This window comes from Heliangelus exortis, chromosome 20 (genome assembly GCF_036169615.1).
Source record: "Heliangelus exortis chromosome 20, bHelExo1.hap1, whole genome shotgun sequence".
NCBI classification, from domain to species: Eukaryota; Metazoa; Chordata; class Aves; order Apodiformes; family Trochilidae; genus Heliangelus; species Heliangelus exortis.
The window spans coordinates 2,362,943-2,381,403 of NC_092441.1; the positions used below are offsets into that span (position 1 = coordinate 2,362,943).

The following is an 18,461-nucleotide window of genomic DNA, read 5'->3' on the forward strand; positions in this document are numbered from 1 at the left end:
ACCTGATGCAGTCAGATGCTGCTCCTACCATGCCCAGACAAATCCAGGCCCCCACTGGACCACAGGATGCAAAGCAAGAGTGATGTTGAGCCAAAGCTTTGCCAGCACCAGCAGCCCCAGATGCCCAGCTGGCTTCTTGGAGCTTCCCCAAAGGATGCTCAGCACCTCTTTGCACCATCTCCAAAGGAAAGATGACTCAAAAGTGCTTTAGCACCCCAGAGACCTTCATGGTGGGATGGACCCTCTGAAACACCAACTGGGTGTTTGGAACTTGCAGCTTACAAGGAAGGAGAGCTTTGAATTTTGGCTTTAAGACAGAAGTTCCACAAGCAAGAGTCTCAGGCTTCCCTCTTCAAATTGCTTCCTACTGAGCCAGCACTACTGAGCAGGAGACACTTTCCCATTCACACTTGTCAACATGCAGAAGAACATTGTGGATTTGGAAGACAAAATAAATAAAAAAAAAATTGCCCAATGATATGGAAATTGCACTGAGTGGCCTTCACCACTCTGCCACCACAGAGTGTAATATCTGCCATGGCAAAGCTCCAGGGTCCCAAATCTGCTTTCCTGCCAACATTGCTCAAGCTGATAATTCTGATCCCTTCAACTCTTCCCAGACAGGCCTGAGGAAGGGAGCCACAGAACTCTACAGGTAATGAAACTTTTTTTTTTTTTTTTAATTACAGCTCTGTCCACATCTAAAATTAAAAGAACAGTCCTGCAATTTACCTGGCCACCAAAGGCTGCCTCAACACTTCACAGGATGCTGCTGTTGTGGCCACACTGCAAACTCATATGGTTGGAGGAACAGACACTGTGTATTCACACAGGAGGGCTGCAAGGGTTCTGGAACTGTAACTCCTGGAATTATATTTTTGCATTTCCTTCTTTTTCCAACTTAGAAAAGGGACCAGGGTTTCTTTCAGAGGTATTGCTTTTAATTTTTTTTTTTTTTTTTTTTGAGAGGCTCCTACAGGTATTGTCATGGCTCTTTTCAGCAAATTTACAAGTGACATCAAATGTGTGCATAGTTTAGGAAAATACAGCGACTTCGTAGTCATCTCCTAGATTTCCAGCCACAGTACCCAAAATTTGCAAAGCTCCCACGTGATTGTGCAGGTAATTGTGCCATTACTGCCATGACTCTTGGAGGAATGAGGTGTCTCATCTCTCTAAATTACTCCTGTGGTTTTAATTGAGTAGCATTTGCCTCACCTTAGCAGCTTATGGATGTGTCATGGGAGGGAACTCACCCCAAAGGAAGCTCCAGTTTTGGGGGGTGATTAAAGTACCAAATGAGCAACACTTTCTATGGCAGTGGGCAACCTAAAATTCTTTCCACCTTGGAGGAGAAAACAGATCTTTGCCCCTTCTTCCTTGCAACTTAACACTTTTAGTGTTACAATTATTTTATAGTTTGAGCTCCCTGTGTCCTCCTGTCCCTGCCAGCAGCTGTGTCCTTAGCACCAGGGAGCTGCTGATGTGCCAGGAGATGGGGATAGGGGCACCCTACAAATGCACTCTGCTTTTTACACCCCCACTTTTGCTGCCTGGGAGGACAAAGGGGGTGAGAGCCCCTTCCCTGCCCAGCCCAGCAAAAGCATCCTCAGGGCAACGCAGAAGAAGGAGCAGAAAGAAAACTCAGCACCTGGAGAATCCTCCCTGGGTGCTCAGCCATGTAAAGCAGGGATTTGGTGCATGGCAAGCACCACTTCTACCCCACCTAGCTTGTTTTCTTTATTCCCATGCTGGTTAATTCCTCCAGCATGGCCCTGCATGAGCCTTTTAAACCTCTTCATGAACATTTCCCCCTTTTAAACCAAAGTGCACAGGCACCTCCATCAGAAAAAAGTGGCAGAGCAGGCAGCACGTGCAACAGGTGAAATAACAATTCAACACAGCCTCCAAAAAATAAAATAAAATAAAAAAACAACTTGACCTGAAGTGGCTGTGCTGCTTGCTAGGCCCTGCAAGGCTTGCACCTTGCCATGGCTCTGCTCCCCCTGCTCTTGCCAAGTGCCTATGTCATGGGAGTGTGCTCATGGCAAGAAGCTGAGGTGGTGCTGACGAGGCAAACTGCACATTGCACAACCATCAGGAGCCTCCTTACAGGTTAATTTTATACTAGTAAAAACCTGCCACCTACCTCGGATTTTTTTTTTATTATTTTATTTGCTAAAATAATAATAAAAAAAAACCAACACCACTTAGGCTTAACATCTGTTTCGCTGAGATTTCTAGCTGGGCAGAAAAAAAAGAAAAAAAAGAAGAAGAAACCTTTTTTTTTTACATAAAAAGTAGTATTTTGAATATGTGCAGGGCCTTTGGTCAAAGTCCAGAGGGTACACATTCAGCCAGCATCACGTGGGACCTGTTTCTCATAATCTCAGAATCCCTTTTATGCTGGAGCACAAAGAAATTGTATTTGAAACAACAAAGACTGAGAACTCAGAATGAGATCGATGGACAGCAATATTTAGCAGTTAAATGTGCCTCATTTCAATGTTTATGAATTAGTGCTGTAATGGGAACTGCTCCCCATCCTCTTTTCTTATTTCAGTGGAGAAATTTGCATGTTTGCAGGTTGCTGCTCTGATGTGGGCTTCCCGAGTGAATAATTCCCCCATTACCATGAATTTGGAAGACTCCTGAATATATCTGCTGTCAAGAGAGTTCAGATTTATAGCTTCAAACTCTGTTTAGCTTGTAATTAATATGGACTTCCGCATGTATATTTTTTTTTCTCTCTTCCAGAATAATATCCTATTATTCCTGACAGCCAAACATGCCACATTGGGGCAACAACTCAACTTCTTCTGAGCCACCACCACCATCAAGCCCCGTTGACAGCAGACCCTTTCTGAAGGTGAGAAACTGACTGCAAGGCTTGCAGAAATCTTATTTTCCATGGATTGCCTCATCCCACTAAAAATAATACTTTGTAATGTTAAAAAGAGGGAATTAAGGTAGAAATGAGCACGGGGTGCAATGCAGGAGCTCGTATCCAGTCTTAGGGAGGCCACCAGGACCCTGATATGGTGGCCAAGCACTGCGAGTGTGATGCTGGAGGTACCTCACAGCTTCTGCTGTGGAAATGGCCAGAATTAAACTTTTTTTATCTTCTAGTTATATCTTCTACAGCCCATGCTATGGTTGTGCAGAATGCAGATCACCTCTGTTTCTTTCCCTGGCCCAGGTAGAGTCCAAGGAGCAGATTTTCCTTAACTAAGTGAGATTATCTGCAGGGAATAAGACTTATCAGAGAATAACCCTTAAGATTACAGTCCCCTTGGAAAAGCAGCATTAAAAAAAAATAAATATATATATATAATCTCTGGCAAATTGTCAGAACAACTTTGGAAAGGATTCAAAGGAGGGAGCAGGCTCCAGAGCTCAGCAGCTGGCTGAAGCTCTGTGCAGTATTTTAGAAAGCTGACGAGGAACCTCCTGTGCAACACATGAAAGCTGATCCCCAAATGCAGATTATGCCTCCCTGAATCCAGGCTTCTGAAGAACCATACCTCAAAGCTGAATCCCCTTCCCCAGGAAAAAAAAAACCAAACATAATAATAAATCAAAAAAACAACAACTCCGCCTCAACAGCTGAACTTGGGAAAGTCATCTGGGCAAGGAATTCCAACTCAGGCACTCGTTTTGCATCGGATGGAGGGAAAACAGAGTCAAGAATGATGCCATTCATTGAGATCATGTTTTGTGGGTTGGCTCCTTGGGTCTTCCCATTTTCCTGGTCCTGAGAAGGACGGACAAGGCCGGTGCTGGGGTTAAGCAGCACCCACCACAGGCTGGGTGGCAGGGCCACCAGCACAGGTCCCTGCCTGTCACCAGCTCTGTGTGACCAGCCTGTCCCACCCCAAAGCTTTTTGGGGGTCCCCCTGCCCCTCCATGGGTCTCCCAGGGACCCTCCTGCCAGCAGCAGCGTTGCCCCGGGTATCACTCGGTTCAATTTTGCATTATCAAACTTCCTTGGCTCTTTCTGTTGGAAACTTTTACAATTCCCTGCTTGGCTGGAAAAGATGACTGCAGCAAACCCAAATTAGGAATAAATTATACAACAACTTTACATTTTTCTTACAAAAGGAAAACTGTGTGGCAAGAAGCTGTGCAAGCACCTCCTTCCTAGGTCCTCCCAGCAAGCCTTGGAGAGAGTTAAGGCCACCGACTTCACAGATGTCTCGTTTTTAAATAGAAAAAAAAAAATAAAAATACAACAAAAACAACAACAAACCCCACTCCCAGTTTGGCAACTGGTCTCCCACTGGGCCATGCATCATCTCACATCCCCCCCACCCCCCAAAATACGTGCGAGGGCTGCAAAGTGCAAGGAAAGCAGCTGCAGGATCAAATCCAAACCTTTAAAAGCAGCTCCCAGAGCTGCATCTGTGTGGCCAGGAGCTGACATATGTCCCTCTGTTTTCACAATGAATGGCCAGAGCAACTCCTCCTTAAACATCTCAGCCTGGGCTGCCTTGCAGGGACTATTGCATTCCCGCAGCATTTTTGCAATATTAAATTCTCCACCTCCTCCCACGACCCCCCCTTCCCACCCCAACCCCCTTTTTTTTTGCAGGACAGAAGGCAAAGCCACTTCGGAATAATTATCAAGTTAAAAAGCAAAGATCAAACGTTCCCCTCCGCGCTGGCAATAACAATAATAATAATAATAATAATAACAATAATAATAATAATAATAATAATAATAATAATAATAATAATAATAATAATAATAATAATGCAATCATTAAAAAAATAATAAATCACTGTTATCCCATTCCCAAACCCGCCCCCCCACCCCCTTCGCTCCATCCCAAGTGCTGAGCCTCTGCTCCTAAATTCTAAATAAAGCAGCTCCGAGCTCTGACCTGGTGTTCCAAACCCCCCTGCTGCCTCTGACCAAAAGTTACCAGATATTGAGGGGAGGGGGATGAAATCGGTGGAAAAATGATCTCAGTCCTGGCACAAGAACAATACTTTCCCATGGAAACATAGGTATATATTTAATTCCTGGTAACTCCGCTCAAGTTTCACCTTTCATCTCCTCCGCCGACTTCTTTAAAACTTTCATTTAATTCTGCACTTTAAATTAGCTGCGATTCGCATGCATCGTGCCCGTTTTGCATGCGGGGATCCAGCAGCGAATGCATCTGCTCTCCAACAACACCCTTTATCTGTCCTGACTGTGCAAAAGGCAAAAAAAGGGCTCAGTAATCCCCGCAGAAGAATTCAAATAACGTCAATGCACAGCTGAACTGCAAAGCCCTGCCTTACAGGAACTGTGTGTGTGCGTGTGTGTGTGTGTGTGTGTGTGTGTGTGTGTGTGTGTGTGTGTGTGTGTGTCTGCAAGAGAGAGAGAGAGAAAAAAAAAAAAAAAAAAAAAAAAAAGGCACATACTAAACAGGAAATGCAACTGAGAGCCATTGAAAGCCTCAAACTTCAAAATGCAATTGCATCCCGACAAATGCATGCAATGCACTCCCAAATGCATGCACGACTTTTTGCATTATTTGCGGCGGAAGAGAAGCAGCAGCCTTACCTCTCGACTGAGACATTTCTCCCCGTTTTTTTTTTGCTTTGCTGGGGGGGGGGGGAGGGGAAGCACAAAAGACTTTGCCTCGCCTCTCCTCGGGAGCTAGTTTTGCAACAACAAAGATGCAAAACTGCAAGCGCTCAATCTTCCTGCAACTGGAGTTTTCCCGGCTGGCTGCAGCAGCTCTCCTTGCAGCGGGGGGAGCCCCTGCAATTGCACACTTTGCAGGGCAGCTTTGCAGCGCCCGGAGGAGGAGGAGGAGGAGGAGGAGGAGGGGGTGTGGGGGGGGTTCCCTTCCCCCCCTGCTTGCAGTGGTAGGGAAGGCTCCTGCTGCACCTACATGATGGGCCAGGGCTGGCAGCTCAAAGCTCCAAACTTGGAGCTGGGGAAGCAGTGCGCAGCCGCGCAGCCGACGGCCGCCGCGCCTCCCCCTGGGAGCTGTAGTCCCCGCGCTTCCTGCAGGGGGCGGCGCGGGGCTGCGCGGCCGCGGAGCTTGCGCGGGGGTTGGGCTGGGGAAGTTGCGCGGAGGTCTGCGCAAAGGAGGGGATGCCCGGGGAGGCGGTGCCCGCGCGGTGGAGGAGGAAGGAAAAGGAGGAAAGGGGGGGAAATGCGCGTGCCGCGCGCAAGTAGCGCGCAAATGGCGAGAGCGCCGCCGCGGGTTGCGGGTTCCTCCCCGCCAGAGCGGAGGGTCCCTGTGGGGAGGATCAGAGATGTGGCTGCGAGAGAGAAGGTTCCTGCGTCCCTGCTTGCCTGCATCCCCCCGACCCTGCCTGCATCCCCCCTGCCTCCATCCCCCCTACCTCCATCCCTCCTGCCTCCATCCCTCCTGCCTCCATCCCCCCTGCCTGCATCCCCTCTGCCTGTATCCTACCCCCCAACCTTGTCTGCATCCCTCCTGCCTGTATCCCTCCTTCCTGCATCTCCCCCGACCCTGCCTACATCCCCTCTGCCTGCATCCCTCCTGCTTGTATCCCCCCCCCGACCCTGCCTGCATCCCCCCTGCCTGCATCCCCTCTGCCTCCATCCCCCTTGACCCTGCCTGCATCCTCCCCCCCAACTCTGCCTGCACCCCCTCCTGCCCACATCCCTCCTTCCTGCATCCCCTCTGCCTGCATCCCTCCTTCCTGTATCTCCCCTGACCCTGCCTCCATCCCCTCTGCCTCCATCCCCTCTGCCTGTGTCCCCTCTGTCTGCGTCCCCTCTGTCTGCGTCCCCTCTGCCTGTATCCCCTCCCCCCCACATCCCTTCCCCAGGATCTTTCCCTAGGTGGTCAGCTCGACCCCTGTGGGCTTGTAGAAGATTCTCTTGTAGAGGGGGGCAGGTGGGAACAGGGGATGGGACACGTGGTGGCATCCTCTTGAGACAGGGCATCTTTGTCCCTAGAGAAAAGAAAAAATCGTCCTTCCTAAAGTTGGGCTTTATGTTCAGCACAGGTTTCATAACAGGGAAGAAAAAGACCAAAGAAAAAGACCCTAACCCTAAGCACTAAGAAACCCCCCCATGAGGGCTAGGTTGGTGTAACTTGGTGGGATTGTTTGGGGGGAGGGAAACGCTCTGCATGGTCCCTCCTGCTAAAAGTGCAGTGGGAGCAGGTCCTTCCAGCCCAGCACTAAATCCCCCAAAGGAAAGGTTTACGATGGAAATGCTGACAGCCCCTTTCCCAGCAGGTTCCAAAGGGCAGCAGTGCAGTTCAGGGGCTACAAACAAACTGAGCAGCAGTTTGGAGGCCTCTGAGGACTCTCATAGTGAGCCCACCTTGGCCTGGTGAAGATGTAAAGCAAGGCAAAGGCTTTTAATTTGCTTTTAATCTGCATAATGCCCTTTTGTTGGCCTAGCTTCCATGACAAATGGGGGATGCTCCTTTAGTTTTTCCTGAAAAACTGATGACCACTGGAAGAACATCCATGGGGTGAGAACTAGAGCCTGGTTGTTTTAAGGCTTTTTTTTTTTTTTTTTTTTTTTTCCTGTTGAGGATGGAGTCCTCGTCCTCTGCAAATTCCTGGAGTGCTGGCTGGATCCCTTGCTGTGTCCCTTGTGCCACCACCGAGTGCTCTGGGATGTCCTTGTCACATGCATGACCTGGGACAACCTGTGTGGTGCTGCTGGTGCCCAGCAAATAGCACAGTCTCAGTTTCCATCACTTTTTCCAACTTCTCCTTATTCCCCCTCCCCAGAGTCACGCAGGGAGCTGGGATCCCACTGCAGCCCTTCCTTCCCCAGGGCTAGGGCCCCCTTGTACAGTGTCAAGGGAAATTTTCTCATGGGTTTTATGGGTTTCAGGTGAGCCTGGGACCTGCAGAAGCTTGTCTGTCTGTCTGTCTGTCTGTCTGTCTGCTCCTCTGCAGAGGGTTGGAGGGTGTGTGAAGTTCTGCTGGTGGATGAGTCCTGGCAGGAGCCAGCACTGCAGCTGAGGAGGTGCCCCCAGGCTGGGGGGGGTTCCCCTGGGGGGGTCAGTGAGGGCTGCAGCCTTCCCCAGCTCCTCTGGGATGCCCTGACCCACAGCTGAGTGGGGAATGGTTGGGTGAGCTGGTGGAAGGATGAGAGGGTTTCCACGGAGAGGGCATCCCAGGGCTGTGACTAAGCTACTGTCAGCTTTGAGTCAAGTGGTATCCAAAGACTTTATTACCTTTATTGTTCAGAATTGCTCCAGCACAGTGCCCAGCCTTTAAGCTCAGTGGTTTGTTTCTCCTTGACAGGTCTTTTTATTTTAAAGTCTAAATTCTGCAGACGATGTGACTGGATTTCCTTTGCCTGAGATGGGATTCACCCTCCTTCTGCCCAGCAATAGGCTCATAGACTCATGGGATGGTTTGGGTTGGAAGGGACCTGAAAGACCACTTAGTTCCAACTCCCCTGCCATGGTCAGGGACACCTCCCCCAGCCCAGGGTGCTCCAAGCCCCATCCAACCTCCAACACTGCCAGGGATGGGGCAGCCACAGCTTCTGGGGGCAACCTGGGCACCCAGGGGCTCAGCACCCTCACAGAAAAGAATTTCTTCCTAATATCTTATCTCAGTCTCCCCTCTTCTAGTTTGAGCCGTTCCTGCTAGTCCCATCACTCCATGGCTGTGTCCAAAATCCCTCCCAAGCTTTCCTTGCCTTCTTCAGGCACTAGAAGGTGCTCTAAGGTCTCCCTGGAGCCTTCTCCAGGCTGCCCAGCTCTCTCAGACTGGCTCCACTGTTGGAACCATCAATCCAGCAGCACTTCCCATCTTCAGGAAAGGCCATTTGTCTTTCAGCGACCTGTTAAGTCATTTTTGAAAGGCAATTCAACTCGCTGCTTTTGTTTACAATGCCACACTTTGATTTGATTAGTTCATGAGAGCAAACACTGAAGCAGAACAGAAAAAAAATCTCTGCTTGAATGGTTCTCTGCTTTCTGGCTGCAGGAGGATGCAGAAGAACCAGTGCAGGGGCCTTGGGTGAGCCCGTGTCTGCCAACACATGGAAGCAAACTCTCTGGGAATGTTAATTTAATCATTTTGTGTCAATAAGCAATGCTGGGCCCTCCACATCCCTCTGTGATGACTTCTAAGGAATAAATTACCAAGGTGTGAGAGGTTGTGAAATACAGCAAGGTGCCTGGGGAGAGGGGGAAGGAGGTTACTGCTACAGGGATCCCATAGGGCTGAACAAAAGGATCCAATTCCTCCATCTGGGTCTGGCCAGAACTTTTTCTCTCGTGCTCACCCCCTGTATACAGTCCCTTGAATTTCACACACGTTATGGTTTGTTTATTCCTCCCTCCAGCTTGCTCCTTCATTGCTAAGAAACGAATTTGCTGCAGAGAAATTGGACAAACGCTGCGGTTTCAGGGCACTGCTGAAAAAAAATAAAAAAAATAAAAAAAAATTTCTCCTCTCTGCATTGGTAAACAGGAGGTTTGCACCAAAATATGTATTTGTTTTAGACACGACTTGGTTTCCAACCTTCTCTTTGATCAGGGTGCTTGGAAGGAGAGCTGTGTCATGTGGTGGGTTTGTCCTGTAAAAATACAATTACAGGATTGGGTTTCAGTGTCTGCCTGAACACTTGCATGTGGGTAATCAACAGGACAAAAATTAATCCCAGAGCTCTGTCTGCAAGCAACAGAGGGGTGCAGCTTTTGGAGGCTGTCCTGCTTCACTCTTGCAAGACTGCTGTCAGAATTTCCTTAAATATTGCAGTTTCTTATTTCTTATTGCAATTTTCTTCTTCAGGTTTTCTCCTGCTTCACGGCCCTTTGCAAAACATTGTTTGGAAAGTTCATGTGCTGGTCATGTGTGGCTTATGAGTATTATTTGTGGCAAATAGAAGCAAAACTGGTGTCCAGAACACCTCTGCTGCCTCACTGTACATCCTTGAAGACAAGGCCCAGTTTGTGGGCTCAGAATCCCAGTTTTCCCAGCCTGTCCCACCGTGTGAAGGTGCTGCAGCTCTTGCTCAGAAGCTGTTGTGTGTTTTGGATGAGGATCCTCTGCAGGGACAGACAGAAGTCACGGTGCCTGGGAAGTGGGATCTTCCAAAAATAATAGCTTGGCTTTGCAAATGAAGTGGAGCAGAGCAGAGGAGCCTGGTGAGCCAACTTCCATGGAGCAGGAGATGGGATGGGCTCCAACAGGACCTCTGCAGAGGGACCCTGTGGATATTCCAGTTTCCTTTGGTTCCGGTTGACGTTTTTCTTGGATTCTGCTGCTTCCAGCCAGCCCCTGCATCCAGGGATGGGAGCTGTGAAGAAAGGAGGATCTTATGGGGCAAGGGGAGTGATTCTTGGATCACTTGGATTCTGCTGCTTCCAGCCAGCCCCTGCATCCAGGGATGGGAGCTGTGAAGAAAGGAGGATATTTTGGGGCAAGGGGAGTGAGGGTTTGGCTTCTTCTCTCCCTTGAGAGATTGTGCTGCTGGTTTTTAGAGGCAACAGGTCAGACTGATATTTTCCACTGTGATCCCATTCCCAGGGCTCTATCCCATCATTTTTGAGCTGAAGTAGTGGTCAGCCCCCACTCTGGAGAAGCAGAGGTGGGCAGGTGAATGCTGACCATTCCCTGGTGTCCCCGGGATGCAGTGGTCTCACCCCACTGAGCTGAAAATGAGGAACTGTAGGAATAAGCATCCTAAAGGCTCTGCCTGCTACAGGCAAGGCAAGGCAAGGGCATTTCACCCCAGAAGATGAAGAAGCTGCAGGAAGTTCTCCAAAGGACCAAAAAAAAAAGGGGGATGTCCCCATGGGGCTGGCTGAGAGAGGAGCTGGAAGCAAAAGCAAAGCAAAGGGTGGGTGCAGATGCTGGGGAGGAGAATGCAGCTTGATGAGAGAGGAGGTGAGAAACAATGAGGCATCCCAGTGACCATCTGCTCCCCAGCAGCCTGAATGGTGCTGAGCAATATCCTGCATTCCTTTGTTCCCTGGCTGAAAAGGAATCAGAGCCAAGCACAGGTCCCTGAGAGTTCAGCCACCTCTTACCTTTTGTCTGAATTTCCTCCCTCTCCTCCTCGAGCATTTTTTGGTACAGCCACCAGTTCCTTGGCACGTTTTTGCCACCTCAGGTCTGGAGTAGGTGGATGAAAAGCCCAGGAGGATTTAGCAGTGAGCAGAAGTTAAACAAACTCTGCTTCCCCCGTGCAGGCAGGGTGGGATAATTGGTAAAGTCTCTTTTTGTGGCTTGAACCAGAGAGCTGGGGAATTAAGAGAGGATAAAATGACCCAAGAAGTACAGGCAGCTGTTACAGGTGGCAGAGGCCAATAAACAAAACCTACTTACAGCTTTGTAACCTGAGGAATGAGAAGGTCTTAGAGCCATAAAGGCTCATGGATAATAATAATAATAATAATGGGCTGAGCACACTCCTCCAGGAGGGGTCAGGGTGATGCTGATTAACCCGGAGAAGAGGGGCAGAGATGGAGAGCCATGCCCTGTAAGAGCAAAGCTTTTTAAGACAGGATTTTTCAAATAGAATTTTTCTTTTTTTTTTTTTTTTTAATTTAAAAATACGAGGTTAATGCACAGATGAACTAAAGCAGCCTCTGGAAGACATTTACTTGGGGCTGGGGGAAAAAGGTGTTTTCATGGCATATCTTCCACTGCACGTCCCTTCTCCTGAGCTTTGCAGCCATGCTCTCAGTGGTGCTTTTACCTCTGGTAACAAAGAGCCTCCAGTTTTGCATTTTATAGGGGGAGTTTTTTGCTGTGCTGCCGTGCAGAGAAATCCATGCTTGAGATGTGCCCTGCATGCAGAGAGGTCCCATCCCTCTGGCACACGTCAGGGTTGGTGTGGTGGATGTGGTTGTGGCTGATTTTTCCTCAGCTGCTGCAAAGCCCAGTGGGGTTTTTTGACCATTTGGGTTCCCTCCTGCCTCTACTCCCTCTGTGTCTTTATGGCTGTAACAGGTTCTCTGTTTACTTGGGGGAAGTAATGGACCAAAATGCCTCCTTCAGGCATGTCAGGAGCACTTAGTTCAGGCTTCAGTCCCAGATCTTTTGTGTTTTGCTGCCTTTGCAGAACTTTTTCCTTTCCTTTCCTTTCCTTTCCTTTCCTTTCCTTTCCTTTCCTTTCCTTTCCTTTCCTTTCCTTTCCTTTCCTTTCCTTTCCTTTCCTTTTTCCTTTCCTTTATCCTTTCCTTTATCCTTTCCTTTATCCTTTCCTTTTTTCTTTCCTTTTTCCTTTTCTTTTTTCTTTCCTTTTTCCTTTCATTTCCTTTCCTTTATAGTTTCTTTTTTCCTTTTCTTTTTTCATTTCCTTTCCTTTTTCCTTTTCTTTATTTCCTTTTTCCTTTCCTTTTTTATTTCTTTTTTCCTTTCCTTTTTCCTTCTCTTTTTCCTATTCATTTTTCTTTTTTCCTTTCCTTTTTCCCTTTCCTTTCCTTTCCTTTCATTTCCTTTCATTTCCTTTCATTTCCTTTTTCCTTTCCTTTTCCTTTCCTTTTTCTTTTCCTTTTCTTTTTTCCTTTCCTTTATCCTTTCCTTTTTCCTTTCTTTTTTCATTTCTTTTCCTTTTTCCTTTACTTTTTCCTTTCCTCTTTGATTTCCTTTCCCCTTTTTTCCTTTTCCTTTACTCTTTTCTTTCCTTTCCTTTTTCCTTTTCTTTTTCCTTTCCTTTTTCTTTTCCTTTTTCCTTTCCTTTTTTTTCCTTTCCTTTTTTTTCCTTTCCTTTTTTTTCCTTTCCTTTTTTTTTATTTCCTTTTTTTTTCATTTCCTTTTACCTTTCCTTTCCTTTCCTTTTACCTTTCCTTTCCTTTCCTTTCCTTTCCTTTTACCTTTCCTTTCCTTCCCTTTCCTTTTTCCTTTCCTTAGTGCTCTTCACACCCACCACCACCACCAGGTGAGGGGTTTTATGAGAGTGATTTTTTAAACCTTTCTTAGATTTCCATAGCTCCCGGGGTAAGACAATCTGCAGCTAATTCCTGGGGCTGCTTTTCTTGGTGAATACATCTGCAGAGCTCCTCAAAAGCCTCTGGTTGGTTTTTACCCTCCTGTTTTGCATGAGACAAATTTGGATGGCTGGGTGTAAAGATCAGCATCAGGGGAAGGGGTTCTTGGAGAGGTGGCTGCAAGCCCTGGGCTGCTTGCAGGAGGCTTCACCTCTTCTTGGTGGCTCTGTCAGCAAAAGTCCTGGCTCAGGTGTGGCCACCTGGTGATTTTTTGGGGGATGGATGCAATGCTGACCACCTGGAAACTCCTGGTGCAGAGGCTGCAAGGGAAGGAGAAGCCCAAAGGAAAAGCCCAAATATTCAGGGTGGGAACTGACACCGTGGGCATCTCCTCCCTCTCCCTGGATGAGGTGAAGGTGCCCACTTCAAAAATGTTCCTGAAGGTGGGTGAATGAGGTTGAGCAGCTCCATCCAAACGTGAGATTCTGGGAGGAGCAGTGCTCAGTAAGGACAGGTAGCAGGCTCTGTCTGGAGGGATATTTTTATTGGGCCAGCAGCAGGAAGCATAATTTTCTTGAAATGCCATGTGTATCTGGAGTCTGCTGTGATACAAAGCAGCACTTTTTTTAAAGGGGAAATTTATATTTCATAATCCAGGCAGCAAAAGCCTTTGGGAAAGGAACACAGCTGGTGGTGGGCAAATGTTCCAGGGCTGCTGGTCTGGAGGATGCTGCTGTGCACAGTAGTAGTAAGAATGAAAAAAAACCATTTTCTGCCACATCCTCATCAGCAGTGGGACACATTGAACTGTGCTGATTGAAAACAGTCATTTTGATCCTTTTTTTTCAAGTTTCATTCATGTCCAGACTGAATATATGTTTGTACTGAGATGGCAGTAATGGCAATATTCTATACACCATGTATACAATGTGTGTATTATCACTCTGCCCCTGGCACTGCTCTTAAGAGCTTCTTGATGCCTCAGTTAGAAAACTTGTTGGTTTCTTTTTCAGAGGTTTCTAACTTCCCATAAAAGTCTATTTTGGGCTGAAACTCCCTGTGCCAACTCTTTGGCCAAGAGTGATTTTTTTTTTTTTTTTTTTATGAAATGTTATTGTGAGGCAGTTTGTTGCAGAAGATGGGTAAGGCCACAGGGTCACAGGGGTGCCTGGCACCCCGTGAGCAAATCTGCCTCCTGAAGGACTTGCATTTTGCATTCACCATTCAGAGAGGTGCAAAATGCTTGTTAATTCATTGGGGTCTGGATTGCTGCACTTGGCAAGCCCACCCTGCTTCTGAAAACTGGGCAGGGTTTGGTGGCAAAGCCCTCGTGGCTTTGGCAGTGGCAGAGCCCCCTTCACAGCTGGTGCAGCTGCAGGCTTTGAGCAGTTGATGCTGGAGGAAGATGGGGTTTTGCAGGGTTTATTTTCATCTCCTTTTAGCTCTCAGAAAGGGGCAGGGCTGTGTAAATGAGGTGCTCTGGTTTGCTGTTGAAGATGCTCCCTGGCAGAGGAGCTGGGCTCTGCTTTTAGGTGCTGCAAGCTCATCATCCCTGTGCTTATAATCAGGTTTATTGATGCAAACACATCATTTCCACTAGGTATGGAGCATAACTCCTCTTTAAAGCCTGTTCTGCCTCCTTACAAACCCTTGCCTCTGCTCTGGAGGGTGAAATAATTGCTTACAGACAAAGTTACCTGATTCCTGAGAATGAATTTAACTGCTGGTGACGACTTGTTTGATTCATTAAACATAAAAAAATAATCAAGATAACCTGTTTTTTAAACAGCTTTGTTTGATTTCAGTCTGGGTGAATCCCCAGCAGGTGAAGGCAGCTGGGAAGCAGCAGGGATTCCTGCTCCATCCCTGCTCTGACAGGCAGCCCTGATGCTTCTGATGTCAGCCCCTGCTGCTCTGTGGCTGAACAAAACTCCCCATAAAGCAACAAGCACATGATTCTGGTGTTGTTCTCTCTGCCTGTGCCCTTCTGAAGTGCTGGGCACTCTGCTGTCTCCAAACAGAAGCAGGACACAGTGGGGAACTCAGTTTTTCACCTGTAATTTAGTCCTGACAGGCACAGTCTCTAGTAACCACCCCTCAAAGAAAGAAAAGAGCAGTTCCTCAATGCAGACCCTCTGCAGAGAGAAGGGAGGCAGAAAACCTGGAGCTGGTGCTTGGTTTCAAGAGAATTATGACCTTGGAGGACTTGTAGCCACTGGTTGGATGCAGGAAGAGCCCTGGCTGTGTCAGTGGGAGCATCCCTGCAACACTGGGAGCATCCCTGTATCAGTGGGAGTATCACTGGGAGCATCCCTGCCCCCTGCCTGTGTGCTGAGAACATCTAGGATTATAAATAATGCTGTTTCTTTTTTTTATTTCTGCTTTCTGGAAAGTGAAATTACTCTCAGATGCAGAAGGAAGAGCGTGCCAAGGACTCCCAGCACAAGCAGCCCTCAGGTTGGGGTTGCTCAGGCTCCCCTGTGACAGCAACCTGCCTGGGGCCAGGAAAGCATCTGCAGCAGAGAAAAGGCACAGCCAGTGCCTGAGCCACGAGAAAAATGGATCTAAATGGGTCAGGAGCAAGGCTTCGAGACAGTTAATAAGCAGATGGTAAATACAAAGGAAAACGTAAAATAATTTTATCTGTATTTGAAGCTGAGGAATTTATGTGCTTGGCCTCTGGTTCTGCAAAGCTTTGAAAGAGAGAAACAGTGAAAGAGCAGCTGCTTACCTGAAGCTTCTGCATCACTGGACAAAGTAATTTCTGCATTCCTGGGCTTTTTGCTAACTCTCTGCAGACAGGAAGAGCAATCCCAGCAGGGGCACATCCACTAAACTGAAATTTGAGAATAATGTTCCAGCTCTGGCCATTTATTTGCTATCTTGATACTGAAAGGATGGACAGAACCTCTTATATGTGACTGCAAGAAATGGAGCCTGCTGCCATGTAAGCATCTCCCCCTTGCTCTGCTCCATGTCCAGGAGTAGCAGGCTTTGTCCAGTCCTTTCCTCCACAGGAGGAGTAGGGATGCTGCCCAAAATGTGGAAGTGGTCCTTTGCCATTTTAATGCTCTCTTTTCATTTACATGAAAGGCTGAGTCACTACTGAGTTGGCATTAAAAGCTGAGTCACCTAGTTAAAGGGAATTCAGTTAATCACTTTGCATTTCTGAAACGTGATGGCTTGGTGCTTCCCAGCTCTTTCTTTTCCAAAGAAATACTTCTGGAAGAAGATCCTTCAAAAGGAAGGTGAAAGGAATGGTCATCCCCAGCCTGGCAGAGAAGCAGCTCCTTGGGCTGGCTGGTTTGCAGGTGCTGGGTTGCTTTGTTGTTGGTTTCCATGCTGATGGAGCAGCCTCCCCACTACAGGTAGAATCCAGTTCCATAAAAAAATCGGATCGTTTGCACCTCCCAAACCTTTGTGCAGTGTTTTCTTGCATGTGGTGCCACTACCTGGGTGTAGCTGCTTAGATCTTGATTCCAGTCGGAGAGGTGAAATTGCTTTCTTTTGTCTTTCAAGTTTTTTTGCTCAGAAGTACAAGTTGGAGAGGTTTCTGGTGCCCTCTGTTTACCATTCCCCCTCAGCTGCAGACACCCTTCAACAAATTACATCACCCTTGGCTCTTTCCACCTAGAAAAGGAGAAGATGTTCGAGGCACCTGCACGCAGAGGGCAATCAGGTAATGGGTTTAATGCACTTTGAAGATGAAAAGCTCTGCAGTACTTCAGGGGGTAATTGCTCTCTGGAGGATCTCTCCCCACAGTGCAGGTTGGGTATGAGTCTCCTACTGATGCTGCAGCAGCACCAGGGCTGGAAGTAAAATCTATTTTAGGTGATAGCCCAATATTTTGGAGAATCTGCATGTTAAACTGCTCCCATGCTTGGGGCAGGACATTTGCTTTTCCTTGCCAGGAATTTAATCAGAGTGGGTTAGTGCTGTAGACTCCGTGCTCTCCCCTGAACCCATTGTGGGGTCATTGTGGTCCAGGACCCCAAACTGCTCAAAATTTTGCAGGTAGAACATGGCTGTGAGTCCTTAAAACTCTTGAAGTATAAATGGAGACCACAACAAACATCAAAGTGACCAGAAGAGTTCAGGCCCAGACAGGCTTCTATTCTTCTAGATGGGTGAAGGTAAAAAGTTTGTTTTTTTTTTTAATGGGAGCTCAAGTTATGCCACTGTGTTTATTCAGTACTCATTAGACAAAACTAAAGGGCATTGTACAATGATAATATTTTTATTTAATGCTCTTTGTTAAGGTAGAAACTAATGGGGGAAAAAAGGAAGATTCCTGTTAAAACAAACAAGCCTTTCTGATGTTTGGTTGGGTTTTGTTTGTTTGGGGAAGGGCTTGTGTTTGTTTGGTTTTTTATTTTAATTTGGTTTGGTGGGGTTGGGTTTTTTTGGTTTTGTTTTGTTTTTCTAAAGGAAGTGCTAGAGGAAAGTTTGGGTGGGGTTTAATCATTTTCTGTAGCTGAGGTCTCTGAAGAAGCCTGGACCCAATGCTGCTGGGCTGCACTGCTCCAGCAGAACGAGTTGGGGGAGCAGCCTTCTCCCCAAAACTTCCTCCCCAAGCCCTCCTCTCCAAAATCTGTGTTGTCCATGGGATTCCTGCTGCTCTGGGACTGCAGCCAAAGGTGTCTCTGTGTACCCAGGGCCCTGGGATTAGGGCAGGAGCTTCATCCCTGGAGATTCCAAACTCTCCCGGCAGGTGAAGGTGTGAACGTGGTTCTGCACGACCATGAGACTCAGGGAAACTCGAGCTTTCCCCTTCCCACTGTGCTTTGAGGCCTTTTTCCTCATTCCCGATGAGGACACAGTCTCTTAATCTCAGTTTTCCAAGGGAAAATCTCCAGCCTGTGCTGCTCCTCAGGCACAGGAGCTTGTCCTGCTCATGGAGCTCCTCGGCTGCCCCAAAAGCAGCTCCGAAGGAGACTTCCAAAGGCTGCTCCATCCCCCCAGGATGCTGCTCTGCAGAAACCGAGCCCTCAGCCCTCGGAGGAGCCCAAGGAGCCGCAGAGTTTCTTCCCGAGCAGGCAGGGAGCATCCTTGCCGCAGGAGCCGGGATGCTCAGGGACACCTCCGGGTTCCGCCTGGATTCCCGGCGATTTGCAGGAGGCGTTTTGGAAAACCGAGCACGTCGGATTGCGCTGGCAGGGTTGGTGACAGCATTAATGAAGATCTCGGTGCTTTTGATCACGTCTTGCTTGTCACGGGCACGGACTAAGGCGAGGAGCTGGTCCCAGGGGGGGCGACAAGAGCATTTGGAGGAGGAGGGGAGGGGGGATGAGGATGATTCCGTGGGAAACATTCCCACACCGTCGAGCTGGTCGAGGTAGGGGAACCAACAGACTTAGTTAAGGAGGGGACCTCGGCATTTGTATTCCAGGCGGCGTTTTGAGGGCTGTAATTCCATTTTGGATCATGCAGTCCCAGCGCTGCGACCTTCCCGATGGCAGGAATCCTCCTGCTGCAGCCGCAGTGGATGCAGCCAGGAGCCTCCCCCCCCCCCCCTACCCCTTAACCCCAAACCTCCGGGCTGTACCCCCAACCCTTTTCCCCTCCAG

The 18,461-nt window shown here is 48.1% G+C and overlaps 1 protein-coding gene and 1 long non-coding RNA gene across 6 annotated transcripts in view; one reads left to right on the forward strand and one right to left on the reverse strand.

The window, feature by feature from the left end:
* MAP2K6 (mitogen-activated protein kinase kinase 6) overlaps window positions 1-5,909 on the reverse strand; it is a 55,434-nt gene extending 49,525 nt beyond the window's left edge. For 2 of the 4 annotated variants that reach the window (XM_071764657.1, XM_071764655.1), the window contains exon 1: window positions 5,050-5,309. In XM_071764657.1, coding sequence (XP_071620758.1) covers window positions 5,050-5,086 — 37 coding nt within the window. In that variant the 5' untranslated portion in view covers window positions 5,087-5,309. Of the gene's footprint in view, window positions 1-4,883; window positions 5,310-5,554 lie in introns of those variants that run through there. The other 2 variants (XM_071764656.1, XM_071764658.1) reach the window with 2 other exon arrangements.
* LOC139805814 (uncharacterized) lies at window positions 323-4,703 on the forward strand. Of its 2 annotated transcripts, none has more exons than XR_011730000.1 (3): window positions 323-655; window positions 2,758-2,869; window positions 4,592-4,703. It is a non-coding gene; the product is annotated as an uncharacterized lncRNA (long non-coding RNA). The 2 variants fall into 2 exon arrangements; XR_011730001.1 differs by lacking the exon at window positions 323-655 and adding an exon at window positions 2,370-2,485.
* Window positions 5,910-18,461: the final 12,552 nt, after the last annotated feature.